Consider the following 27,574-nt stretch of genomic DNA (forward strand, 5'->3'; position numbering starts at 1 on the left):
TCCAGAGCAGGTGGGCTTAGTAGCTGTGACATGTGGACCTAGTTGTCCCAGGGCATGTGGGATCATAGTTCCCCAACCAGCAATGGAATCCACATCTTTTGTATTATTTTCATCTTTGGGATTCAGTCTCATTTTTGGATTTCCAGAATGAAGCTTCACTTTCTCCTTAATTTTAGAAGCATGGTTTAAAAAAAAAAAAGACTACACATTTACAAATAGCCACAAAAGTCACTTGTTCATGTTTAGCAACAAACTAATAATTTTCATTATTTCAAAAAACTAGTAAGGTAATTTCAGTAACACCATGTAGTTTCACTTCATCTTAAAGCAAGTGTAGTGATAAGTTAGTATAAGGGTTTTAGGCTTTTACTCTGAGAGTTTTATATTTAATGCTTATTGTGCATCAGCAGTGTTCTTGATGCTAAGCGAGTGGTCTGCATTTTTTGTTCGTAGAACTAGTGTTTATGATTCTCGAGCACGGGAAAGATTGCGCCAGATTGAAGAGCAGAAAGCACTGGCATTACAACTTCAAAACCAGGTAAAAAAGTTTTTTTGAGATACAAATGAATAGCATATCCCAAGTTGAAACTAATTTTGGAAGGTTACCTGAATTTGGAATCAAAGCTGTTGAATTGCAAGATAGTATGTTAGCACGGCCTTGCTGTGCTGTGTCCTTGGTCTGTCCAGCGAGTCCTACTCAGTGTATGTAGACAAGCAGTAGATTTCTGTACTCCACTTATTTTGAAGGTCTGTCTTTCAGAGACTGCAGGAACAGGAACATTCAGTACATGATTCAGTAGAACTGCATCTTCGTGTGCCTCTTGAAAAGGAGATCCCGGTCACGATCGCCCAAGAAACAGGGAAAAAGGGTCATAAATTGACTGACAGTGAAGACGAATTTCCTGAAATTACAGAGGTAAATTACATAGTATAATTTCCTACACTAGCAAGTGTTGTGTTTCGAGAGAATTCTTTGGACAAATTTCAAACATAAAAATGATAGACCAGGGACTCCCCTGGCGGTCCAGTGGTTAAGACTCAGTGCTTCTACCTGCAGGGTGTTCAATCCATGGTCAGGGAATTAAGATCATAAATGCTGAGTGGTGCAGCCACAAAACAGTAATAGATCACCTGGTATTTAAATTGTATTCCATACTCCTGCTTTCATTTGTATTGCATAACAATATTGGCTTTGTTTTTAAAAGATTACTGAAAATTCAGGAAAGAATTATGGGTGACTTGTAGTGATTTCAGTGAAAAAGCATTCAGTAAATTTGTTTCAGTTCCTATGCTTTTTTACTTAATACATATGTGTAGTACTTTTACATCAAATAGTAAGTTGAGCCTTACCTTTTTTTTTAAGTAATAAAAATTCAGTATAAAAATTTGGAAAATACATAAAAGTCTGCATACATTTAAAAATAATCTGTTTCTTAGTTCATTCGTCTTTGAAAACCTGTCATATAGCTGGTGAGTATAACACATTTATTAATACTATAGTTGTGCTGAATTCTACATTTTTACACTAAAAAAAACCACAAATTTTTCTGGGAAAATGTGTCTAAAAGACATCACTTCCTTATTACCTTCGAGAAAGATTCTGTTTCTCAGGAAATTGGACTGAAGATATATAATTAGGTCTTTTCATAGGCTTAGGAAATTTGATAGCAGAAAGTTACTTCAGACACAAGAAATAATATGAAATAAGGGTCTGAAATGTGCTGAAAAAGAGAAGGGAGGAAGAGCTAGGATGGAAGGAAGTAATCAGGAGATTACTGGAAGGAATAGAAACCAAAATGTTAGGAGTAGTTGATTTAAGTGTGGGGAATTGCACGGGGCTTGATGAGAAATTGGTATGTCCAAGGCCATGTATGCCTAATTTCTGACACTTCTTGGTTCCCTAGGAAATGGAGAAAGAAATAAAGAATGTATTTCGTAATGGGAACCAGGATGAAGTTCTGAGTGAAGCATTCCGCTTGACCATTACACGCAAAGATATTCAAACTCTAAATCACCTTAACTGGCTCAATGATGAGGTAATCTCACACTTGTTTTTATATTCAAATAGAAAGTGAACATCAAGTGCAGACTAAAGACATTATTTCACTGTTTCTCAAAGTGTGGTCCTTGATGACCTGCTTCAGAATCAGCTGTCATAGCTTTTTCCATTTTCCTGCCTAAGTATGAAGCAGTGTGGTAGAGATACATATTTTAAACAAACATCTCAGGTGATTTTTTTTTTTATGTACCTTAATGTCTGGGAACTAACATTAAGCTGATTTACCTTTTTATGTATTGACAATTTAGATACTGATAGAGAGGACATTTACTCATTGGTATTTTTACTGTCTTTAAGCCACTTGCCATGCAGTTCACATCTTTTGTTAAGCAAGTATTTAATAGCTGACGATGTTACAGCACATGAAGAAATACTTCGGGATTTCCATATAGAAATCCATTTCTGTTACCCTTTCTCTGTATTTAGGTCCCTTAGGTTATTAGTGGTAAGCTTTCTAAAATAGCCTACATTTGTACATAATATTTTTTAAACTGACATTGAAGAAGTTTTATTAAATATTTGAGGTGTTGAGTTAAAAAGTGTTATGGGTCTTGGCTCCCAAGTGTTCTAATTATTTTATGTAGATTAGTTGCTTTGGAATCTTCAAACTGATCTTTCCTATTCCTAAACCTATAGGAGCCTGTTTTATTTCACAAGGATATTTTCACAGCAAAAGAAGAGAACTGGGTTGGGGTTTTTCCCTAAGTACCTGCCTCCTTACTCGGAGCATTCCTGCCTAAAATCTTGGGTGTACTCAAGTTTCATCGCTATGGAAACTTTTTAGATACTCAATATAGTAAGCACTAGATATTCTAGGGGGCTTCCCAAGTGACTCAGCAGTAAAGAATCCTTCTGCTAATGCAGGAGATATGGGTTCAATCCCTGGGTCAGGAAGATCCCCTGGAGAAGAAAATGACAATCCACTCCAGTATTCTTGCCTTGGAATTCCCATGTACTGGCAGGCCACAGTCCATGGGGTCACAAAAGAGTCAGACCTGACTTAGCAACTGAACAAAAACCAAATACCCTAGATACCAGTATCCTGGCCTTGTACGTTTATGACCTTCCAAATACTAGTGTTTGGCCAACGTCTGTTGGACATTTACCTTATGTAATCTAAGTATTTTATGTGTTCTGCTCATGCCATAGTCACCACAGCTCTTGGAGATGGATGCTATAGTTTTATCATCTCCATTTAATAGATGAAGAAATAAGACATAAAAAGATTAAGAAACTTGCAAAGTTACATGACTTTGTAATAGCAAGCCAGGATTCAGACTCAAGCATTGGGTCTTATCTGTTATATCATACTGCCTTAGAATCTTAAGTTGGATCCTGTTTCGGGATTAGATATAGAGAATTTTAGAGCCATATGTCATGTCCAGTAGGTTGATTTTCTGTGGGATTTGTTGAACATTCTCTTTGCCTTTGGTGAGTTTATAAGATAAAATTTCAGAAGTTCATCACTCCTTGAATAATATCTTTGACCAAGAATAGTAAAGAAGGCATGGTTTGAGATACCATCTTGCTTTACGGGAAACAGCTCTTGCTTCTTGTGGCCCAGAATAGTGATATTAGAACATTGGGTCACAATAACAGGAAAAAAAAGAGCTCACCAAATCAAAGAGCAAAATGAAAATCAAGAACAGTCAGAAGTATCCACCAATTAAGTATTTTTCTTTGAAGATATTAATGTGAGGTCTCTTGCCAATTTTTCCCTGCTGCTTTTAAATGGGGAAGACCCAGTTATTCTATTTGGATTGCAGCTTCTTGGTTGTAAATTATCCAAAAACTTCTAGGGGGCAGCAGTGAGCAGGACATGAGCTGAGTTCTTGCTGTATGTACTGTGGTAGTTACCTCTGTGAGCTCCCTTACAGAGGCAACATTCATCAGGACATATTTTCCATTCCTTGGGATCATCAGAGGATTTTTAGCAAGCAGAGTTAATGGAAATTACATTATTTAGGAGAGAAAAGGGGAAGGAAAGATTCCTTGTCTACTTTATCTCTACCACATTTACCCATAACTTTTGTAAGGAGTCCTTGTCTTCTGAGTTAAGAATAATGTTAACTTTGAAAACAGGTGCCAGTTCATTTGAGAATAATGTTAAATTTGAAAGCAGGTGCCACTTCACATGTCCATGATGATGATGAAAACTGTTTTAATAAGTACTTTAATAACTGTTTTAAAAAAAGCATCATTTTCAACGTACCATACTTCTCGCACTTTCAGAGTCACTGTCCTTAAAAAGCTGATAACATTCTGAAGGGGAATTAGTAGATATCCTTAAGTATTCATACTCATTTTGAAATACTTAATTATTTCTCAATTGTGAACCCTCAATATTTTGCAAATAATTTGCTCTCTCTTCAATCCTGTTCTCCTTCCCTCAAATAGATATTTTCATTAGTAGCCTTTCTTTTATTTTTGTTTCTCATGTCAGTTTTATAGACTTCATTAAAATTTTCTCCCAAGAAAGGTGATTGACATTTTATAGACAAAGAATATAAGATCCTAGAAATGAAAGGGATCAGATTTAGCTTATAAGGAAAATAAAATCAAGAAGTCCTATATTTGAGATATGTACAAATAGCCATTAGGCTACTCTTTCTCAGGTCGTTTTTCTAAAAGAAGAGTAGGCCACAGTGCCTGTTCTTGGAGTAAGCTTTCCAACATATTTGCAAGAATGGATTTATATATAAATGAATAGCTAAATTCTATACAAATTCAAAGGACTAATGAAAGGATTAACATTGTACCTCACTGTAAGAAAATGAAGCTTCTCAAAATTGGAATGTGGGAACTGGCTGCCTTGTAAAGAATTACAAAATGAGGCTGGAAAGGTGAGAACATGTAGATGGAGATTTCTATACCAGGTCTGGTGACTAGTGATAAAAATAATTAAGGGAAGGAAGACAGGGTTAAAGAGAGGAGGAATTAGTTGCAAAAGTAGATTGAAAGTCACAATTAAGAAACAAAAGGAAGTATTTTTAAGTAAATGTCAATTGAAGTAACAAACAGTAGAAATTGTGTATTATTTCCTGAAGATAGAGTTGAATAACTTATGGAATCCAACTCTAAGATTTTAGGTTAATGATCCTGAAGTGAGGGCTACTTTAGGCTTTGTGTTTCTCTTTATGGCCTGCTAATTCTGCTCTTAGAGGGCCTAATAGTTGTTTTATAAAGCAATAGTTGTTTTATAAATTTGACATCTTCTGATCATGATAGAATAAAGTAGATCAGATTTATTCTCTCAAATAGAAAAGTAGATAAAACACCTGAAGCAAAAAAAAAAGAAAAAAAAAAACACCTGAAGCAGCAATTTTCAGACACTGAATAACAGTGATTCCTGAGAGGATGGAAATGAAAAGCATGAACCTGTGATTCCCACAGCTTACTGGGGTGGTGTGTTAGAGGGAGAGAGCTGGTAAAAACCTGGCCGTGCCTGGCAGTCTTGCTGAGGGAGGAGACATTTTTCATTGAGGCCAAAGCGGCTACGGTTTGTGAGATAAATACTGGTGGGGAAGTTGCTGAACAAAGAGAAAGCTCCAGAGATGTGCAGAGGGCCTCCCTGGAATCTGGCTGAGTGCTGATCTATACATATATGGCAAGAAACCACCAGTGGCTGTGGAAAGAACCACCAGAAAGAAGGAATCATAACAAGCATGAGAGCTAACAGGGGTGCCAAGAATAGTTTATGTCCCAAGCAGCTGGAGTAGAAGAGTTGTGGGGCATTGAATAGCGAGTCCTCAAAAGGGCATTGCGTCAAGAGTGGGGCCAGAAAGGCAGGCCCTAGAGTAAAGGCTGCTCTGGACCCATGGTAACAAACTTAAATACAAGTCTTAAAAGCTTGTAACTGATCCAAGTAACTTAACTGTATCACAGAACAAAACCCAACAATATTTAAAGAAATACAACAAATTCTGGTAACAACAGAACCCAACAACATTGAAATTCACAAAGTCTAGCATCTAATTAAAAATTCCCAGGCATGAAATAGAAGAAAAATATAACAAAGGAAAAAAAACAATCACTATAGAAATACCCAGAAAAGAAAAATATGTTAAGATTAGCCAACAAAGATATTAAAACAGATACCGTAAATAATATTCCACATGTTCAGGTAAGTAGAGGAAAGTGGACATTATGAGGAGAAAAATGGAGAATATAAAAAAAGATCCAAATTGAATTTCCAGAGGTGAAAAATACAGTATCTGATATTAAAAATACATGAAATGAGATTAACAGTTTAGATACTGTGGAAGGAAAAATTAGTAACCTTGAAAATAGAGCAGTATAAACCATCCAAGTGAAATAGAAAAAAGGCTGAAAAAAGATGACTGGAGCTTAGTGAGCTCAGGGACAGTATCAAGTCTAAGCATGTAATTGAAGTCCCAGACAGGAAGATGGAGTGTAAGTGGTACAGAAAACAATGTTTAACATTGTTAAACATTCTGTTTAAACAGAAAAAAATATTTAAATAAATAATGATGGAAGATTTTCCAGATTTGGAAGCATACTGACAGATTCAAGAAATTCAGCATACCCCAAGTAAGAGAAATACCATACTGAAATGTATAGTATTCAAATTGCTAAAGACCATTAATAAAGAGAAAAATAATGAAAAAAGCAGAAAAGACATATTATATACAGAGGAACAAAGATCTGTCAGAAACCATGTAGGCCAGAGGACAGTGTAGCTACATCTTTAAAATACTGAAGAAAAAAGAAAACCATCAACCTAAATTCTATACCAGCAAATAAATCTTTGAAGAAATAAGGCTATACTTTTTTAAACAAGCAAATGCTGAAGAATTCATCACCAGCAGACTTCTTCTTTAAGAAATATTAAAGGATATTTTTTAGGCAGAGGAAAAATTTGAGTTGAAAGTTTCAGTCTACACGGAATGAAGAGCAGTGGAAATGCTGTCATCCTTTATTATCTCTGGAAGACAATGGACTAGTCAAATAAAAAAAACAATAATGTAGGGTTTATAACATGTTAAAGCAAAATATGTGATAATCATAACACAAAAGAGGGGGAAAATGAAAGTATGTACTTGTCTAAGATTCCTGCACAATGTATGAAGTTGCATAATGTTTTATGAAGATGGACTACAATAAGTTACAGACATAAATCCTAGCTGCTAAGTCGCTTCAGTCGTGTCCGACTCTGCGACCCCATAGACGGCAGCCCACTAGGCTCCTCTGTCCTTGGGATTCTCCAGGCAAGAACACTGGAGTGTGTTGCCATTTCCTTCTCCAATGCATGAAAGTGAAAAGTGAAAGTGAAGTTGCTCAGTCGTGTCCGACTCTTAGCAACCCCATGGAGTGCAGCCTACCAGGCTCCTCCGTCCGTGGGATTTTCCAGGCAAGAGTACTGGAGTGGGGTGCCATTGCCTTCTCTGATAAATCCTAAAGCAATCAGTAAAAAACAAAGAGGTATTTTAAGAAGCTGGTAATGGAGATAAGATGCAATTAAAAGATACTCAATCCAAAGGAAGGCAGAGAAAGGATACAAAGAACAGATGAGACACATAGAAAAAAAAGAACATGATGATAGATTTTAAACCAACCATGTCAATACTCTGATTGCTCAGTGGTAAGGAATCTGCCTGTCATTGCAGGAGACTCAAGTTCAATCCCTGGGTCTGGAACATCCCGTGGAGGAGGGCATAGCAACCCACTCTGGTATTCTTGCCTAGGAGGTCCCATGGATAGAGGAGCCTGGTGGACTGTAGTCCCTGGGATCACAAAGAGCTGGACGTGACTTAGTGACTAAACAGCAACAATCTCAGTGCATTCAATGTGAAGGGCCAAACTCAGCATACCCAGTAGAAATATAATGTAACCCATATATGTAATTTAAAGTTTTCTAATAGTCACATTTAAAAAAAGGAAAAGAAGTAAAACTAATTTTTATAATATATTTTATTTAACCCAATAAATCTAAAATATGTTTATTTTGGCATGTAATACATATTAAAATATTATTAATGGTATATTTTGCCTTCTCTAAAATATATGTATTTTACACTTAGAACGCATTTACACTTACAACACAATTTGAATTAGTCAAATTTCAAGTGCTCAAGAGTTACATTTGGCTAATGGCTACTATACTGGACAGTATAAGCATCCAGTTAAAAGGCAGAAATTACAGATTAGATATAAAAATACATCTACAGAAAACATTTTAAATGTGAAGGCACATAGAGGTTAAAAGTAAAAGGGTGGAAAAAATATACCATACAAACAGTAAAGAAAGGAAAGGTTAAGTAATTATATTAATACCACACTGGTAGATTTCAGAGCAAGGAATATTACTAATGATAGACATTTCATAATGGTAAAGGGGGAAATTCATCAAAAGGAGTAACAACGTAAATATGTGTGCACCTAATAGCAGAACTTCAAAATACGTGAACTAAAAACTGAAAAAGCTGGAAGGGGAAAGAGACAAATTCATACGTAAGTATGAATGTTGAAGATTTCAGCACCTCTGTCTCAATTATTAATTGCTTCCAAGGAGATGTTAAATCTAAGTGATGCTCAGTAAGAGAAGCAGCAGCTTATAAAACATTAAACTCAACTAGACAAACCTAGCACAGGAAATAGAGTTTTCTTAGGAAATAAAAACTGATTGAGTCAGAAGGGAAGAAAATTAGACAAGATGAAATAAATTAGTTAAGTTAATATGATGGAGTCTCCCATATGCTAATGATCAGAGTGGAAGTTACAGTGTAGTCTTTCTAACATGACTCATTGGATGATTCCACATCATTATAGATTACCTCTTTAAAGTGTTTCTTAATAGAACTAGTCCTTTTGATAAACTAGGGATTTATGTCAGGTCACAGGGAGAATAGTAATTACAGTTGTCATGACTCCATAAAAATAGATGCTGCTTGTCTTTTTCTAAAACTTCTGCAGTAATTCTAATCGTTTGTTACTCTAATTTGCGTCTGAGAAAAGTCCTGGGCACAGTGAGGGATGCTGTAACTCAGCTTCCCTGAAGTCTGCTATCTTGGTTTCTATAGTAGTATTAGGTTAGGTCTTAGGAGTGAGTGACCTGATTTATAACATTCAGAGGTTGTTGCTTAGTTAGTCTTTTGGGTTTTGTGATTGACAAGGTTAAGTCTAATTTAAAAATAAGAATGAGGAGGTAGAGGGGAAAGTCTGGAGAGATCAAGTAGGAAAACAGCCTTTTTTTTTTCTAAAAGTTATCTTGATCTCTGCTTCAGAACATTGTCATGCTCAGGACTTTTAGAATACTTTTTCCCCAAAGTCTGTTATAAGGGTTCAGTGTGTGAAATTGGGAAGGGTTAAAAGTTAGACTTTACTGTTAGTGATGTATTTTACTTCTAAATGCATGAGAAAACAATAGTTTGGCTGGTTTACTGCTTGAGAAGGAGGATACAAATAGCAGTGGTCATTTGTGTCATTGTGGTAACATACAGGCAAGGGATTGAGTCCTCAGTTTGAAAACATTGTAGACTTTTCTTTTAAAGAAACACTTTTTTCAACTTAGCCTGGCAGCTCTTCACATAAAATCACAAAGGAACAAGACACCATAAACAATGGCTCCACCCCCAAACAGGATTGCATAGAGGAGTAGATGCTCAGGGCCAAGGCTGTGAAGGCAGCAGGAAAGGCAGTTCTTTAGGCACCAGGGACTGCAGCACGCAGAGGCAAGTGTGGGCCCCCAAAAGAGTGGTGAGTGCAAGACAAACAGTAGGCACAGACAAACAGACATGTTACTCTTCGTCCCCAATTCCAAAGGGAATTCAAGATCTTCTGGAGCTAAGAGAGTCACATGTACAGAAAGACTCTACTATAGGAGGGCAGGGACCCTTGCCATCACAAAATACAAGCAACTGCTCTGACCATCATTGCTTTTCTTTCATCTTAGACCCTGATCTCCTCTCATTTCTTTTTCATTCATCTTTAGCCCTCCTCTGTGAGATAATGTGTAGGATTCTTTTTGTTCTTCTAACTTCTAGCTTTTTTTTTTTGGTGTGATTGTGTCTTGGCTGAACAATGGCAGTTTTCCTTATTTGGACTGAGTAATAGCTGAAAAATTGAGGAGAGAAACTTGGTTCTAAATTCTGCTTCAGATGTCAGATTACACATCCTCAGCTAATGGGAGGGAACTGTGAGGCCACCAAGCCCCCTCCTCCTAGGATGCAGGGCAAATGAAAAAGAGCCCAGATCACTTCCTAGAGCTAAGTAATGAGCTGACTTTGGAGGAGGCCATTTCCCTCACGGTGGAGAAACCTTGGTGGGAGGGAGAACTAAAGCAGAGAAGAGGGGTTCTCAGTGTGGTGCCCTGATCTCTAGGTCTCTGTTCCTGTTCAGCTGGCTTGGTCTTTAACTTTATAGGACCACTCTGTCAAAATAACATAAGAAACCAGACAACTCAGGCTGTGTAGGCCCAGCTAAACTTAATTGGTTTCTGGCACTCTTTCCCCCTGAAAAATAGGATAGTCATATGTAGCATGATGCTCATTTATGTCACCCTTTTCACTTCAGGGTAATGATCCCAGATACACCCCTCTGATGGGCACCTGGGGGAGATATATCTCTGTGGCTTTCATGTGCTTGGCTGTCTTTATCTCTCTGGTTCCTTCCAACTCCATCTTAAGTCCTTATTGCCTGTTGCAATATTTAACTTGTCTGCCCCCATGGAGGGTTTGGCTTATAGTGATTGACAGGTTGTCTGCCTGTTTGCTTCACCCCTTGAATTGAAGGGTTTAGCCTCATGGCATGGGTAATGTCATGGGATAGAATACCAGAGGAATCAATCCCTTTTTGCTAATTTTCTCTTACCAGAGGATGTAGATTATAGCCAAGAAATCTGTACTTGCTGAGCAGGTAGGTCCTCATGCATTCCTGGCTGCCTTCACAAGCCTACAAGCATCCTTTAGCACCATTAACCTCAAGGATAGAGTGAGATTAAAAACCTGGATTGGCGAAAGCTACAATCCTAATTGTGTCCTAATTCATTATCATTGTTTTATATAACTGAGCTCTAGTTACCTGTTGGGCATCACACTAGGGAGAGAATCAACCACAACCTGAGCCTATTGCTCTGTCTTCAGAGACGCAGGAAGAACAGTGTCTTTCTTCAGTCCTGACTTTCCTTACCACCACCCTCAGAGTGCTGCTTCTTGGTGAATGTGGTTTCCCTGCAGCTGCCTAGGCATCCTCATCTATAGGCCCTTTCTCTAGTCTAGACCACGCTCCGGTGTGTTCCTGGCTGTGTTCCTTTCTGCCTACCCAGTATGTAGTTGCCTACTGTTGGGCAGTAGCTCACTGCTCTGGCATCTTAGTGTGTAAATATTTGTCAAAGGACGGGGGTGTTTTCCCATTCCCCAAAAAGCATTCTGAAAAATGTGCCTGTTTTCTTAGTCATATTTCCAAGCTTTGAATCAGTTAGCCCATTCATTCCTTGCAGTTGACAGACACTGGCCTGACCTCAGCTGGCCACATAAAATAAGTATGCAGTAACTTCCGGCACAGTAACTTTGAGGCTTTAGTACCAAGGAGTCCTAGACCTAAAGGAACTGTGGACAACGTAGTCACTATTACAGAACACATCGTTTCATTAACATATCTCCCATGTCAAGCATTTTAATTTCTTTCATTCATACTTGATATTGAAGAAATAAGTGGAATCAACAAATATGAGGCAGCTAACCTTATAGATTCTGGGAGAAAACTTGACTTTTCATGTTTGTGGTTTTACTTTCAGGTCTTACATAACGTAGGTTATAGTATATCCATGTCTGCCTGGATAAAGGTGTTGTTTCCAAGCTACTACAAGTTTAGAGATGATATTTCAATATAGTTGATGGTTTATTCTGTCACTCAGTTCTACTTGAAACCAAAACAGTTTGCTTCTGCTAAGTAACTTGTTAGGCTGAAAAAACAGTCTTTAGTCATGGAGCAGAGTTTTCTATCTTTGTGCAAAATCAGGAGACCTATATAGAAGGATTGAACTACTAATCTTAATTTTTATTAACACTAGACTCTGAGCTCAGAGTTTAATTGCTTGCACAGTCCCAGCAGACTAAAGGAACTGCTAATGTGTACCTTGCTGAACTCCTGCTTGTAATATGTACCTGCATATGCTCCTTTCTTTCCTTTTCTCTGACTCTCCTCTTGTAGTACTTCTTCCTCCTCATTTTCCAGTTTTTTTTTTTAACCTAATCTTCAGCCTTCTACAGGTCTGGCCAACATCTTCCCATATGTATCCTGAACCATATATGTATATATCAGCCTTTTATGTTTTCACTGTTTATAACCACCTCAGCCCCCCTCTTATCTAGTCAGAATTTGATATAGGGATATTAGGCTGTTGGGTGTTGAGGTCATAACTGAATTGATTAGGGAACTAGCCTATGCTGTGCAGTATAGCAGCTGTGTTTCCTTCTTACAACACAACTGTTTTGAAAGGCTGGAGTATCTGTTTTAATACATATACTTTCTTTCCACAGATCATCAATTTCTACATGAATATGCTGATGGAGCGAAGTAAAGAGAAGGGATTGCCGAGTGTACATGCATTTAATACCTTTTTTTTCACTAAGTTAAAAACGGCTGGTTATCAAGCAGTGAAACGTTGGACAAAGAAAGTGGATGTCTTTTCTGTTGACATTCTTTTGGTGCCTATTCACCTAGGAGTGCACTGGTGTCTTGCTGTGAGTGCCTCTTTTATTACTGATAAAATTTAAAAGAAGTCTATATACACCAGCCCAGGTTGGATGCATGAAACAAGTGCTCAGGGCTGGTGCACTGGGAAGACCCAGAGGGATGGGATGGAGGTGGGTGCGGGAGGGGGGATCGGGATGGGGAACACATGTAAATCCATGGCTGATTCATGTCAATGTATGGCAAAAACCACTACAATATTGTAAAGTAATTAGCTTCCAACTAATAAAAATAAATGGGAAAAAAAAGAAGTCTATATAATAGAATACACAGAGAGCAGTGAATACTAGTTCTACATAGATGATTGAAAGAGTAGCATTTAATTATCTAAAAATTGGATAGATTAACAAACTCTGTGTCAAGAATGGGAGATACTTAGACTTTGAAAAAAGCTATGAAATTTCCTTTTCTGGAAATACTTAAAAATGGAGTGATAGTCAAAGCAACCTAAAGGCAAGGAATACATGGGGAGAAAAAGTGACTTCTTAATGATGCCGCCAACTCAGATTCTGTGACTATTATTTTATTTTCTGCCTAATCATGATTTGCCTTTCTTACTTGATAATTTATTATTGCTTCCCTGGTAGTTCAGACAGTAAGGAATCTGCCTGCAATGCGGGAGACCCAGGTTCGATCCCTGGGTAAGGAAGATCCCCTAGAGAAGGGAATGGCTACACACTCCAGTATTCTTGCCTAGAGAATTCCATGGACAGTGGAGCCTGGCAGGCTACAGTCTATGGGGCTGCAAAGAGTCAGACATGACTGAGCAAGTAACACAAACATGACTCTGAGAACATGGATATATTAGCTTAATATATTAATAAAAGTATACAAGTTACAGCCTGTTTTGAATTATATTTGAAAAGCATTAAAAGGAAATTCTCCAAGAAACAAAACCTAGAATCTTTTACCATCTTTCTGAAAATGGGTGGAAATGATCTCACTTAATTTACAATCTCTGAAGAGCACATTGTGTCTTCACTGTTGCCTCTGTTGCAAATGGGGACCCTGGAAACTAGAAAAAGGTTTCAGGGCAATTACTGGGCCACTTAGTCAGTCAGCCCCCAGCGTAGTTCTGAGTAAACAGTCACCCTGTTCTTCTTTCCTCTGCAGATGAAGCATGGTATAATGCTAAGTATCCATCACACTTGTCATGATTTCATAGGAAATCTGGCAGAAGGTTCTAAGTTCCAGGGAAGGGAAAAGCTGAGATTTTCTTCAGTTTGTAAACACACAGATTTTTTTTTTATTCCCAGGTTGTGGACTTTAGAAAGAAGAATATTACCTATTATGACTCTATGGGTGGGATAAACAATGAAGCCTGCAGAATCCTCTTGTAAGTAGGGAGTTGAAGACTAAGAGTTCAGTATTGGATGTATGTTGTTTTTCTAGCTGTTGAACTCAATTCTCTGATACCTTCAATGGAGTGGTTAATAAAGGAAATCTTTATATTGATTAAGATGGGTATTTTCCATCTAAGTAAAGTTTAATAATAACATAATAATACCAAAAATACATCCTGATGGGCATAATTACTGTCCCAGTGCATGACAATAAAGAGTGGATATAGACATATAGATATAGAAACTACTTAGAAGTCATCTACCCCAACCTCCTAATTTTTCTATTGAAGAAACCAAGACTTTGATTTGCTCAGGTCCTACTAGTTACTGGCTCAACTGGAAACCAGAATGCAAATCTCTTTACATTCCACCTGTTTCTCTTTCCAAAACATCTGTGGCCAGGAGAGGGTGGGTTCCATGAGGTGGATTGATCGATTTGGCTTGAATTTTTATACAGAAGAATCAAGACTGTAAATAAATATATACCTCAGCATTGCTAGAGAAACATTTTCCTTCCTTCCATTAGACTGAATTCTTAAAGGACCGTAGAAACCAAAGAAAAGATCAAAACTCGTTCCTCAGTGGGGACAGTAGAAAGAAGGACCCTGGGTATTGAAGGCAGAGGTCTTGCTTCTCTGGAGCTGACAAAGTGGGCATGAATTGTGGGAGTTCTAAAGATTCCCTATCCAGCAATATATATTGCTTTCCTTAGACATGGCAGAAGAAAATTCTTCCTGAGGATTGTCAGCCCCATTCTTGCAGTGGCAGCTCCCCAAGTTCATTTCATTCTCTCCCAATACCTTAGGCAATATCTGAAGCAAGAAAGCATTGACAAGAAAAGAAAAGAGTTTGACACCAATGGCTGGCAGCTCTTCAGCAAGAAAAGCCAGGTATGTTTCATCTTGATGAGATGGAAATCCTGAGATTAGAGTATTGGTTAGAAAAGGAGTATACTGCTTGGGCCCTGGCGTCTTTCTAAGTGTCTGGCCTGACCTCAGCCAGGGAAGATAAGGTAGAGTTAGCTCTCTGTGGGAAAATCAGTAATGTATTTCCTATGAAGAACTAGGTTTTCTAAATGCCCAGCTATTTTGCTAAACTTTCATCTGTGGGAGAAAATGTTTGCAGACTGCTTGGCCCTTGTGGGAGGAACAGCTTTTACACCCTTGGGTGTCATAGAAATCTCAGACAGTCTCCTATGTGATAAAAATGAAGTACACAGGCTGGACTGAGACACTGAATTTTTTGCTCTCTGAGCCTGTGTTGTTCTGAGAGGGGGACCAGGACCATCTCTTCAGAATTCAGGGAAACTTGGAAAATTTATATCCTTTGGTTCTTATTTATAATTGAATAAGAAGGAAGGAAGCTTGGAAAGATGTCACCTTTTTGTTATTTTTTGCCTTTCAGGAAATTCCACAGCAGATGAATGGAAGTGACTGTGGCATGTTTGCCTGCAAATATGCTGACTGCATTACCAAAGACAGACCAATCAACTTCACACAGGTAAGCCAAGCCTTCGGGAGGGAGCTGTGTGACCACCCTGTCTCCAGGCTGCCTGGTGGATGTTTTTCTCTCCATTTGCTCCACTTAGGGGGCTCTACTTCAGTCTGTGGCTCATAACCCGGGGTGGTTGCTACCTGTGCCACGTCGTAGGAAAAGGAAGGATAATGATAGGCCACATCCTGGGTCACCATACATCATATATTGTAGTTAAGGAATCCCGGTCAATAAGAGGGCCTTCTCTGGTCATATACGCCGTCTTCCTCAAATCCTGTAAGAAGCAGAGAACTGGGAACAGAGCAGGTTTCCTCAGTCTCCCTTTATTTGGTAGCAGTGACGTTTTGGAACAGGCCACACCTTGATCTAGTCTAGTTTGTTATGCTGCCCTTTTCCCCTCACTTTATGCAGCTGATCAGTCTTCCTTAAAGTTTGTGATCGTTAATTTCTGTCCACGTGGTCCTTTAGAGACCAGAGTGAATTAAGACTGGAGATTATAGTTCATTTGGTGTCCTCCACTTAACCCCTTGCTTCTTTTTAAAGTAATGACTTTACTAGATTCTCCACCGCAGCCCTTGGGTTGAGCTGACTCTTGAAGTTCATTTAACTCTTTTGGGGCAAAGTGAGTTTTGATTTTCAAGTCTCAGATCTCATATCCTCTTAAAAGTTCAACACAGAGGACTTTGTTGAATTTAGACACCATTCTCAAAATTCTTGGAGACATTTGAGGATAGCCTGGGGATTCCTGGTGATGCCTTATTAAACTTCTAGGTTTACAACAATGAAAAGTAGCAATAGCGATAGTAATCGGGGAAAAAAAAAAATCACGCATAATGAAGAATGAGCAATTTGAAAGACCAAAAATGCAGCTGAGACTGTTTTAGGCGAAAACCTCAAGAAGGAAAGGAGTGTTAGGTCTGCATGCAGGAAATTAAAATAAAGGTATCTCTGTGTCCCTACAGCAACACATGCCCTACTTCCGGAAGCGGATGGTCTGGGAAATCCTCCACCGAAAGCTCTTGTGAAGACCATCTCAGTTAGCAGACATGGACTTGTGGGGGACCAGCTCTTTGTTGTCTACAGCCAGAGACCTTGGAGACAGCTGCTCCCAACCCTCTCTTCTTGTAAAGTCCTTGATCCTGGACCAGGCCCTGGAGAGATGCACTCACAAGCACATCTGCCTTTCCTTTTGTATCTCAGATACTATTTTTGCAAAGAAACTTTGGTGCTGTGAAAGGGGTGAGGGACATCCCTAATCTGAAGAGAGAGACTGCTTTTCACTTCTTCAGTTCTGCCATCTTGTTTTCAAAGGGCTCCAGCCTCACTCAGTCTCTTAATTAGGGGCCTGAGAGAAGCTTGGAAGGACTCTTGGTTTCGTATAAACTCTTGTTGTTAGGCCTTACTAAGAGGTAGGAATGGATGTGGGTAAAAACGTAGGGATGAAAACCACCAGCATATACACGCACACATACATACACACAGGATTTTCAAAACGTGTCACCAGGATAGTGACTGTAAACTGGACTTTGGGGCACTTGCATAAGGCTGTCCTCCAGGACTTGTCCTTTTTACATGCCCCTTGTGAAGTCCGTCTGCTTCTGTACAAGGCTGTTTTATTATCTGTAGCTTCTTCCCCTCCTGAGGCACCACATGTGAGCCCTGGGTGGACCCCAAAGTCCCAGGCAGTCCCTTCCTTAAAAGCAGTGGTTTGCATGTGCTCACAACACATGATATGGGGAAGACCCACCCAGGGAGTGGTTTAGTGGAGCAACAAAGGCGCCACTTTTACTGCTACCTACTTCTGACCAAGAAGAAGAAGGACCTCAGTCTTTAGCATAAAATTCCAGCTTTGGATGAATGCAGGTCTAGTTTGGTCTGTGGCTAGCTAGTTTAAATATGTTTCTAACCACAGAGAATTTAATATATATATATATATTTCACAGGGATATGTTTTTTTTTTTTTTTAAGGCTGAATGTGTTCACCATTTTAGCCTGTAGATTTATTACCATTTTCCAAATTTAGCTCCAGCACACACAGATCCCAGCCCCTATGTGTAGGGTGTTTGTGGACTTCCTAACAGAGTATTTTGAGGCCTGGACGAATTTCGGCTTGGGGTAGAGGTTACAGAGGAAGGCAAGATTTTCAACTGGAAAACGGGTGGAATTTGGACTGATCAACTTGAGATTGAAAAACTGCTATTCTTTTTGTTCCTTGTAGCATCTCCCCCACCTTTTGAGCGCTCCTCAGGCTAGATAGTGAAACGATCCAATGCCAGTGTCATTTTGTACCTAAGTTCCAAAATAGGAACATTTTATACTTTTTTCTGTATTGTTAATAGGTAGTTTTGTATGAGATCTTTTCTCCTCTTCCCTTGTACCTCATCCTTTCCAACATTGTGCTTTCTCCCTGGGCTTATTTGAAAATTTTACTCTGTTTTATATCAAGCTTGTTTAGTACATTTTTCTATGTGTTACCACAGGTTACAATTTGAAAAGAAAACTATTTTTTTTAAATATTCCATTGTTAACTGAATGTTACTGTTTCCACTCCAGCAACTAGATGTCCTGCCTTTTTCATACTGCCTGCCTTTGGGGGGGAAGACCACCTTTTGTTTATTTTCTTTTTTTTTTTTCCTCTTTTTCCTTTTTTTTTTTTTTTTGGTGTTTTCTGTAGGTAATAAATAGCTTTCTACATATGAGTTGCTGGGACTTTTCACATTCTCTTAGAAAGCTATGGCATGCAGGCTAATTGTGGGACTCCTGTACGTTGATTCTTGGTACTTAATGTATTGAAGTGACAACTTGAAAGGTGGCAATATGGTATAGATTTTGGACCATGAATCAAAAGACCTGAGCTTTTCAGGCATGTTTGCTATTGTCTGGGGAACTCAGAACAAGATAGTTCTCTGTATTTATTGTTTGTCCATTTAGATAACATCTGTCTTACCTTCTCACAGACTTTTTGTACAGACCAAAGCAACAAATATTTATTGCCATGTATAGCAGAAAATGAAACATGGAACAAAAGCACTTTGAAAAATATATAAGGAATTGTTAAGCCTGTCTGAATTTGGCCCCGCTTTCTGACCAATACAGTTTTGTATAAGGTGAAGTGAGTGATCCTGAGACCACCCCGTGAGTGGACCAGGCTGAGACACAGACTGGGGTCCAGAGTGGGAACCAATAGTGGGGGCCATTCTTTCCAGAGAGCTGCCCAAGAAGAGCAGAATTAGCATCTGGAAACAACTTCTTTTTAAGGGTGGGCCTTGATGACTGGGGTGGGAGGGTGGAGGAATGTGGTGTTCCTGCCTTCCATGGCCAAGGGCATGTTATCAGCATCTTGTTTAACCTGCTTTAAACTAAAGCCTATTACTTTTCTCCAATCTTCCCCTCTCTCCTGTGCCCAGTGCTCAAAATTACCTTGTTGTTTGTCGTTATTTCCTTGCTGAGTCATGTTCGACTCTTTGTGACCCCATGGACTGTACAGGCTCCTGTGTCCAATGGATTTCCCAGGCAAAAATACTGGAGTGGGTTGTCAGTTTCCTCCTCCAGGGGATCTTCCCCACCCAGGGATTGAACCTGTGTCTCTGCATTGGCGGGCGGATTCTTTACCACTGAGCTACCAGGGAAGCCCCATAATTACCTACCTCCCCTAAAAAAAGGAACATTGATGGATGATAAGCTCTAGATGCCAGATATGTAACCTTCAGTAGAAACCATAGTCTCACAGATCACTCCTGGACCCTTTACAGAGAAAGACCATTCCTGCCCGTTTGAGAATACATGGTTCAAGACTAGTTCCATCCCATTTGTCACCTGGGCCCCCTGAGACCCACTGTTGCTCCCTGGAGCCCTGTTGAGGGTTGAATGCAAGAGTACTTTGTCATCTGGCCTGGCAGCTGTGAAAATTGACTCTTCTGTATATGAGGTGCTTCATATTTCTCTGTGGTGTCAACTTCTTGTTTAGCCCCTGTAATTGTGCTAGCATCTTCTACACACTACCTCTAGTAATATTAGCCCCAAAGTTCTGGACTAGAAACAGGAAGCCTGGAAAAGCACTGCCAGCAACCATATTCCATAGTCTGTCCATCACCGCCTGGTTTTATGTGGCCCATAAAAGGCTCCAGTGGGTAGAGACAGAGCGTGCACTTCAGAGCCCCAGTGTTTGTAATGTTTCAGCCTCTGGTCCTTCTCCCATGCCATCGCTCCAGCTCTCGAATGTCTTGACCCAGAGTAAGAGACAGCTGATACTTGGGCTTTGTCTTCTCCCTTGTTCCACCTGGATGGGCTAAGGTAGGGGGGAGGAGAGGGTGGAATATGATGCTTTCATCCTGGGAGCTCAGGTACCCAAGAGCATCAGAAAAGGATGTGTAAGACTACTGGGCCCTGTTGACAGACGGCATGCTGAGCTCCTGGCCAAGTGGCCATATTTCCTTGCCCAGGAAAAATCTATCCACAGCTTCAAATTCATCCTAACACTTGGGAAGGGATGAGTAAGGCTCAGCCCAGTATCTTTCCTAACAGCCCAGGCCGATTTTGCCCATGCAGAATTCTAACAGTAGTCTTTTAAGAGCCCATAATTCCTATTCCCAGCTGTGGAGGCAGGGAGAGACGTAACATGAGGTAAGTTGGGTCATGCTGGTCAATACTAAGGGAAGGGAGTGCTTAGACATGCATGTGAGAGAGAAATGTGAAACTAAAGGACTTGGAGCTGGAGGGTAAGCCTTGAGGAAATGTTAGTGCAGGCTGCTGCTCTGGCCTGTCAGAGGGTGGGGTAATTCCAACTGGGAGTGGTTGGACCGGATATCCAGGGTCTTGTCAAGGTCTAAGATTCTTAAATGTTACTGAGGCCCATAATGCACCTTGGAATAGAAATTAGTCAAGGTAGAGATTCAAAGTCAAATTTAAGGCCAGTATTAGCACTGGCTTAATCTTAGAGGTGAGGCCCAGGTCAGTCCTCCCTAATGGAACAGTTTGTAGCTGCTGACTCTTCTCCGTTCTAAACTGAGGGGTAACCATCAACCGCTTTTGACTTCTGGAGAGTCTGGTTCCATCCTTTGCAGAACTTTGGTGCTGGGAAAGGACAGCATGTGGGGGAGCAGTGCACAAGGAGTCCAGAGCACCCCTTACCAGTTTACACTCACTGCTTTCACAGACTCCCAAGTGCGCACACACCCAAATCCTGCCTCCTTGAAACCTTCCCTGGTCACGTTATCATAAAATCTCTTACCTGGACATCCGCAGCCCTTGGAATCAGCAAACAGTAAAACTCCACACAGCATATGTATTGTCTGTCCTTTATATCAGAAATGGACTGAGATCCCTGTAACCACTGAAGGTAGGTGAATAATTTGATGCTTTTCTTTCAAGCCAGGAGTTCAAGCTGCTTCTGTCTGGCCTGCTAGGGAGGAGTAGGGGCAACTGACTAAGCATTTCCTTAGCATTGCGGGAGTCAGGGAAGAAGGTCCATTCACAGAAGCCTGCAGTGAGGCTGTACCTCCTTTGTGCCCCAAACCTAATGCCTCACTCCACACTTAACAAAACCCACTTCCTCAGCAGTTCTGCATGTACTTCAGGGTCTTAGTCTCTAAGCCAGGGGGCTAATCAAGTATTTTTTTCCTAACCACACATCTTTCTATTATATACAGTTTTCTCCACCTTTTTATTTCCAGTACATCCATCATGGATTGTGGGTCCCCTTCTGTTAGCCTTGTCCCTTAAATGGACTGTTTCACATGCTGCCTGTGTCTTGTCTATTGGCCAGAGCTAAGTTCCTGGAGGGCATTGGCCTCATCCACCTCTTCTGGGGAGCCCCTTATGCTAGGTGTTTAAATAGGCCTGTGTTTAAGCACTAGGCTTGGAGGGCCCTGGAGGATGGAGTAAAGAGATGGTTTGACCAAGGAAATAAAAGTCACCCATCCTCAAGAACCATAGAACCTAATTTAGAAAACCAGGCAGGTACCAAGCAATGGACATTATCAAGAAGGCAGACACAGTCATATGGTCCAGTTTGAAGCTGGGTGTAGATGATGGAGGGCAGATGTGGAGAGAGGTCAAAGATGATGTTGCCTTAATCTGACTATCCATGTGTGACTCTCTCCCTAGTTTTTATGGGTTGATTTATTGAAAATAAGTTCTGTAGATTTCATTTTCTTGCTTTGACTGGAAACTCCCTGGTAAAAAGAACTTGATGGTGTTTGTCTCTCTGACTGTCTCTCTGTCTCTTTGACTGTTTGTTCTGTCTCTGTCTGTGTCTGTGTGTCTCCTGATCCAAGTTGGACCAGTGATTGGATCCTCAGTGTGGTCTGGATTCCCGAGTCCACCCCTTAACCAGGAGTCTGAATACTGTTCATTCATTCATTTCATTCCACATACCTGGAATTGAAGCCTGAAACACAAATAACATGCAAATGTGTGGCTCCCTGGCACTTTTTAAAACCAGACCTGTCTGTGGAGTTGGCAAAAGAGCCTTCCTGAGCCAAGCACACCAGTTGGGACTTCCAACCCACCCTGCCGACAGTGTCCCGTGTCTCCTTGCCCCCTCCCGCACCTCTTTCTCCTCCCAACCTAACCCCCAGGAAGTGCTTCCCCCCGCCACCTATTAAACTCACACTCCAGAGAATCAGACAAGAATCCACCAACATCTAAAAAGTCTTCCGCTATCCTTGTGAAGCAGTTTTTTCTTTTTAGTTTTGTTCTAATTCATTTATTTTTAACTGGAGGATAATTGCTTTGCAATGTAGTATGAGTTTCTGCCATACATCAACGTGAATCAGCCATAGGTATACATAAGTTCCCTCTCTCTCTGCCACCTCCCACCATGAAATAGTTTTATCTGTGTTGAGTTAGAAGAGTCCCTTGTCATCTTCAGGGCATTCTTGATTTCTAACATTTTTCCAACATGGTTAAAATTTTTCAGCCATATGAAAATGATTGGAGTGAGGAAAGAAACCTTCAAGCCACTCTTGTTTTCTGATTTCCCAGTGTGGTTAAAGATAGCTGATGATTAATTACCTGGGTCTACATAGGGAGAGAACTCCGTCACAGTGGGGTCCTGGACCTGATGGGGGTCAGTCAGCCTCTGCCAGCAGGTGCTGGGATTGGTCTTGGGCACTGCAGAAAGTTATAAAGGGAAGTGGGGATAGGAGGCACATTCCTTAATGAACTTGTGTTCCAGATGCTCTTTTTATTTTTTTTTTTCAGACTCTTTTCCATTGTAATTTATTACAAGATATTGAATGTATAGTTCCCTGTGCTAGATAGTAGGACTTTGTTGTTTATTTTATATTTAGTGTTTGTACCAGATGCTCTTCTGAACCCCAGAAAAAACAGTTTTGCTTCCTTGTATACCTGTGCCCCATTTCCCATCAGCCCGTCGCCAGCCAATTTATCTACGCCTACCATGGCTCATGAGGCCTGCATGTTCAGCTCACCACCTCTCCTACAGCTTCCCCTACCACACAGGCTGCACGGCCTCCTTGGTGTTTGTCTAACGAACCCACCTTGCTTCTCTCTCATGGTGGTTCTTCTTGTAGCTTCCTATAGCTGGAGGTCTTGTCCGCAGACATCCTTCTGCCTGAGTCACCCCCCTACTTCCTCCATCATCCCCACACCCCAGTTCTCACACTCCCTGGCTCCCTTCATCTTTTCTCTGTAGCATTTCGTATCTGGCTATATTGTTTACTCATTTGCTTTGTCAGCCTCTCACTAAAATGTCTATTCTGTTTATGCTGCATCCCAGGTCCCTAGAACAGCTGCAGGAGAGAAGTGTTGAAGGAGCGAATGAATTACAGTTATTGCGCATCTCTGAGCAGGGCTTCTCTTTTGTATTAAGAGCCTCCACCCTATTCAAGTCCTCACTCACTTCCTCCTTTGTGGTCAAGAGTGCACCCTCCCCAGGGCCTCTGGCTTCCAATTCATCATCCACTTAGTACTTAGAGCTGTCTTCTTCCAATAATAATAGTAAGAGTGAGCATTTACTGAGGTCTGGCCCCAGCCTTATGTACCAAATCTTTACATATATTACCTCATTTAATCCTTACAAGTGTATGATGTAGGTTCTGTTATCCTCATTTCTCAGATGAGAAGACGAGGAGTGTAGAGAGTGAATAGCTTGCCCAAAGTATCACAGATTGTCACTGACAGAAACAGGGACTCCAAACCAAGAGCCTGAGTTCCAAAAGCCTGTGACTTGCCACTCGTCCATCTCAGGAGGGTTCACGGGCTCCACCAGCGTGAAGCCAAGGAGAGCCTCCAGTGATGAGATCGGCCCAGGCCAATCCTTCCTCGTCTCCTTCAGGAGCAGGGTTGAGGCCCTTACTTGTCTCCTGACCTCAGGAGGGTCAGGGGGAATGGCACCTCTCCTCTGGGGTTCATTTCCTCTTCTTTAGAAAGGAGTATTAAGGAATTTCTTCACCTCGCCTTTGATAGCTCTTTCCCCACCTGCCCTTCTTTCTGACCCCGACTCTCAGCCCCAACCCCAGATCACCCATGTCATTGGAGGGTGGTAAGTAGGGAGACATCAAGCAGACCCCATGCACCCCCACCGGGGCTCAGGGACTGAGGGGTGTGCAAGGGGGACATTGGGAGGCATTCTGGGTGCTCTGTGCTTCCCTGGTAGCTCAGCTGGTAAAGAATCCACCCGCAATGCTGGAGACCCTGCTTCAATTCCTGCATTGGGAAGATCCACTGGAGAAGGGATAGGCTACCCACTCCAGTATTCTTGGGCTTCCCTGGTGGCTCAGACGGTAAAGAATCTGCCTGCAATGCAGGAGACCTGGGTTTGATCCCTGGGTTGGGAAGATCCCCTGGAGGAGGGCATGGTTACCCACTCCAGTATTCTTGCCTCGAGAATCCCCATGGACTGTAGCTTGCCAGGCTCCTCTGTTCTTGGGGATTGTCGAGGCGAGAATACATGTCACAGAGAGTTGGACCTGACTGAGCACAGCACAGGACACTCCATTTTATCCTCTCATTTTTGAGTGTGTCCCGGGCTCTGTCCCTCAGTATGGAGTTTCCTCTCCCAACTGGTTTGAGAATCTCAGGAATGTGGAGCCCGGTGCCCTCCTGCTCTCCCCTCCCGCCTCCGGACACAGAGCCCCTGTCGAGGCCGAGGGGGAGGGGTCCTCCTGTCTTCCCGGAGAAGAAAGACGACACACACTTAACCCTTACTCCCACCCTCTCTCTCCCTGATTTTTTCCCCAAAATCTGTCTGCCACTTTCTGCTTCCTCTTAAACAAACGGCCTTTCCCACCCTCACCCCTCACTGGGGGCCGCTCTTGATGGTAATTACTCCTAATTGTTTTCCCTTGGCGCACTAGGCCTTTTCTTGCCAGCCCTGTACCAACAGTTCTGTGTCTGCTCAGAAAATGGACTTAGCACAGGCCAGAGGCAAGCCCTCTCGGGCCTCAAAACTCAGACTTTCCAGGTCTAATTCAGAGGACAGGGTTGACCATGGATAAACTATTAAGGGAAGGCTCCACTAGACTCTCTCAAGGCAAATTGCAGCAGGGAATAGTGATTAAACTTCAGGAGTCTGTTCCAGAGACAAGAGCCCCTGAGGAGCTCGGAGTACTTCCTTCCATGGAGATCTCAGCACCAGAGATCTACTGGATCTGGCCAGGGGCAGAACACTTGAAAGGTGTCTCTGAGCCCCATAGCTTTTGGTGGTGTGGAACTGGCCATCTCATCAGTCAAGCTCCCTCTCTGCCAGAGGACCAACTGCGCCCGCCCCCCACAACCCTCAGCCCCATCCCGAGTGGACTGAGGAAGCCCTTTGCTGAAGCTTGAGCTCTTCACAGCCACTCATGCATGCACACATGCTCACAGGTACACACGGCCGCTTTGTGTTGCTCCCTCCTGTCACCCCCAGCTTCTGGATCAATACCATAGTAGCTAGTGGTGGGACTGGAGGAGGAAGATGAGGGAGTGGGATCATGAGTATTGGAGGGGGTGGTAAGAAGAGTTTGAATGGGGGCAGAAATGTCCTTAGTGGTCTAGCACTCAAGAATTCTATATACATTTTGGGAAAGGACTTGGGGGTATTATCCAGAGTAAAGAGGACATAGAAATATTTTATTCATTCATTCAAAAATTACAAGTGACCTACATCACACCTCTGTGTTGGGTTCTGGAAAATTTTGTCCAACTCCTGGTCCCAGCACGTAACACTTCTCTAGCCCCAGCCTAGAAACATTTTGTCCCTGGGGCCCTGTTTCATGGCAGCCCTATCAGCCTGAGCCTCGTCTTCCATCCACCTCCTCCCAGACTCTGAGCCACTCTACCCAGCTGCAGAGCACCTTACCTGGTGGGCAGAGAAGGCTCTGCAAGAAGGGGCCTGAAGAAAAACATAAGGATGGAGGAAAGGCCAGTTTCACCCAACCCAGCCCTCCAGGAGAGTCTCAAGGACATGCTATAAAGGGTCTGGGAAGAGAAATTTCCTTGAGACTCAGGAATAAGTTGGCTGCACCTTCTAGACCCAGATTTCTTCTTTCCCACATTTGGACCAAAAACTTGGGTTAGTTTATCAGAATGTCTACTTGGATCTAAGAGTCTTTACTTGTTCATTTATCTTTCTACCCATTCACCCATCTACACATCTGCTTATCCATCCCTTCATCCATCCAACATTCACCCACTTATTCTTTTAGGACCTACTCTGGGCCAGGTACTGGGGAGAGAGGGATGAATATGGCTGGTCATTGGTCTCTGTGGTCCTATTCTTTGGTCCCCAGTGCATCTCTCTCAGCCTCAGCTATTTCCACACGGAACCTAGATCTCCCTTCTCCCCTCACATAAGAAGCCAGACTCCTACTGAGGAGTTGTCCCGGTGGCTAACTAGAAGTCCTGAACCAGAGGTAATCGGGGCCAGCAAGGGGAATGGAGGCCAGGTTAGTGGTTGGAGGGATGAGGAAGGCTCCCAGCCAGGCCACTGAGCCCATCACTGTGGTCTGGCTCTTTTGGTGAAAAAATAGCAAGTTTGGACAAGTGTCTCCCTGTGTCCTGAGCTCTGGGTTGCTCCCAGACAGGAGTCACTCTATTACACAAGCCACAGCCAAGGGCAACAAGGGCCCAGGGAGGACTGGAAGAGGGGGAGGGCGGGAACATGGGGCTCAGGACAGGACTTGGGCCAAACCTGTCCATCACAGGCACAATGGTGCAAGTGAGGCCTGCGGGCTGGGCTGGAGGTCTGGGCCTGCATCGTGGGAGCTGCAGGTGAGACAGGGGAAAGAGAAGCCCAGACTCACAAGACAAGGAGAAGACAGACACACACCATACAAAACCAAAACCACCACAAAAGCAAATAGGGTCAGCTCTCTAGAATCTGTTTTAAAGTGTTATTAGTAGACAAAGGACTCAGATGGGCAACAGGAGGGTAACAATAGGGATGAGAAGAGGAGGTTATGACAGGGCACCAGAGCATGTGAGTGTGCGTGTGTGTGAATGCGTGTGTGTGCCCGGGAGCTCTATTAGTATGTGAGTTAGGATCAGTATAATTTTCTTTCTTCGGTGTCTTCTGCTTCATTCTAAAGTCAGGACTCTGAGTGGTTTGGGCTTCTCCAGGCCTCTCCTCTTTCCACGTGTGGCCGAGGGCGAGTTAATGGGACCTGCACACACAGAGGCTCACACAGCCTTGAAGACAGAGGCCCATTCATCTCAGGACACAGCGGCACCTCTCTCCCAGGCTGGCCTGCTGTCCCGGGCCGTAGCTCCCACACACACGAGGGGAGACGTGCGCCTTCGCACACGCCACCTTGCCCTCGAGCACACACAGAAAGCCACACTCGGGCTCTGTTAACCCTTCATCACCACTTAGGGGTGCTTCTTGGCTCCTAGCCTGGGCTCTGGCTTTGCCTGTTTCAATCCCTTTTACCCAAGCCTGCCCCTACCTGATTTAACCCTGGAACAACCTCCTGCATGTCCCCAGGGAGCCCACCGTGGCCCTGCAAAGCCTCGGTGTATCAGG

At 42.0% G+C, this 27,574-nt stretch overlaps 1 protein-coding gene across 4 annotated transcripts in view; it reads left to right on the forward strand.

The window, feature by feature from the left end:
• The window catches only part of SENP1 (SUMO specific peptidase 1), a 50,351-nt gene extending 32,045 nt beyond the window's left edge, over positions 1 to 18,306 (forward strand). For all 4 annotated transcript variants that reach the window (XM_043885822.1, XM_043885795.1, XM_043885806.1 and 1 more), the window contains exons 11-18: positions 454 to 538; positions 761 to 916; positions 1,905 to 2,036; positions 12,559 to 12,762; positions 14,029 to 14,108; positions 14,921 to 15,005; positions 15,520 to 15,615; positions 16,572 to 18,306. In XM_043885822.1, the coding sequence (XP_043741757.1) occupies positions 454 to 538; positions 761 to 916; positions 1,905 to 2,036; positions 12,559 to 12,762; positions 14,029 to 14,108; positions 14,921 to 15,005; positions 15,520 to 15,615; positions 16,572 to 16,634 (901 nt within the window). In that variant the 3' untranslated portion in view covers positions 16,635 to 18,306. The remainder of the gene's footprint in view (positions 1 to 453; positions 539 to 760; positions 917 to 1,904; positions 2,037 to 12,558; positions 12,763 to 14,028; positions 14,109 to 14,920; positions 15,006 to 15,519; positions 15,616 to 16,571) is intronic.
• The last annotated feature ends 9,268 nt before the right edge of the window (positions 18,307 to 27,574 follow it).

This window comes from Cervus elaphus, chromosome 3 (genome assembly GCF_910594005.1).
Source record: "Cervus elaphus chromosome 3, mCerEla1.1, whole genome shotgun sequence".
NCBI classification, from domain to species: Eukaryota; Metazoa; Chordata; class Mammalia; order Artiodactyla; family Cervidae; genus Cervus; species Cervus elaphus.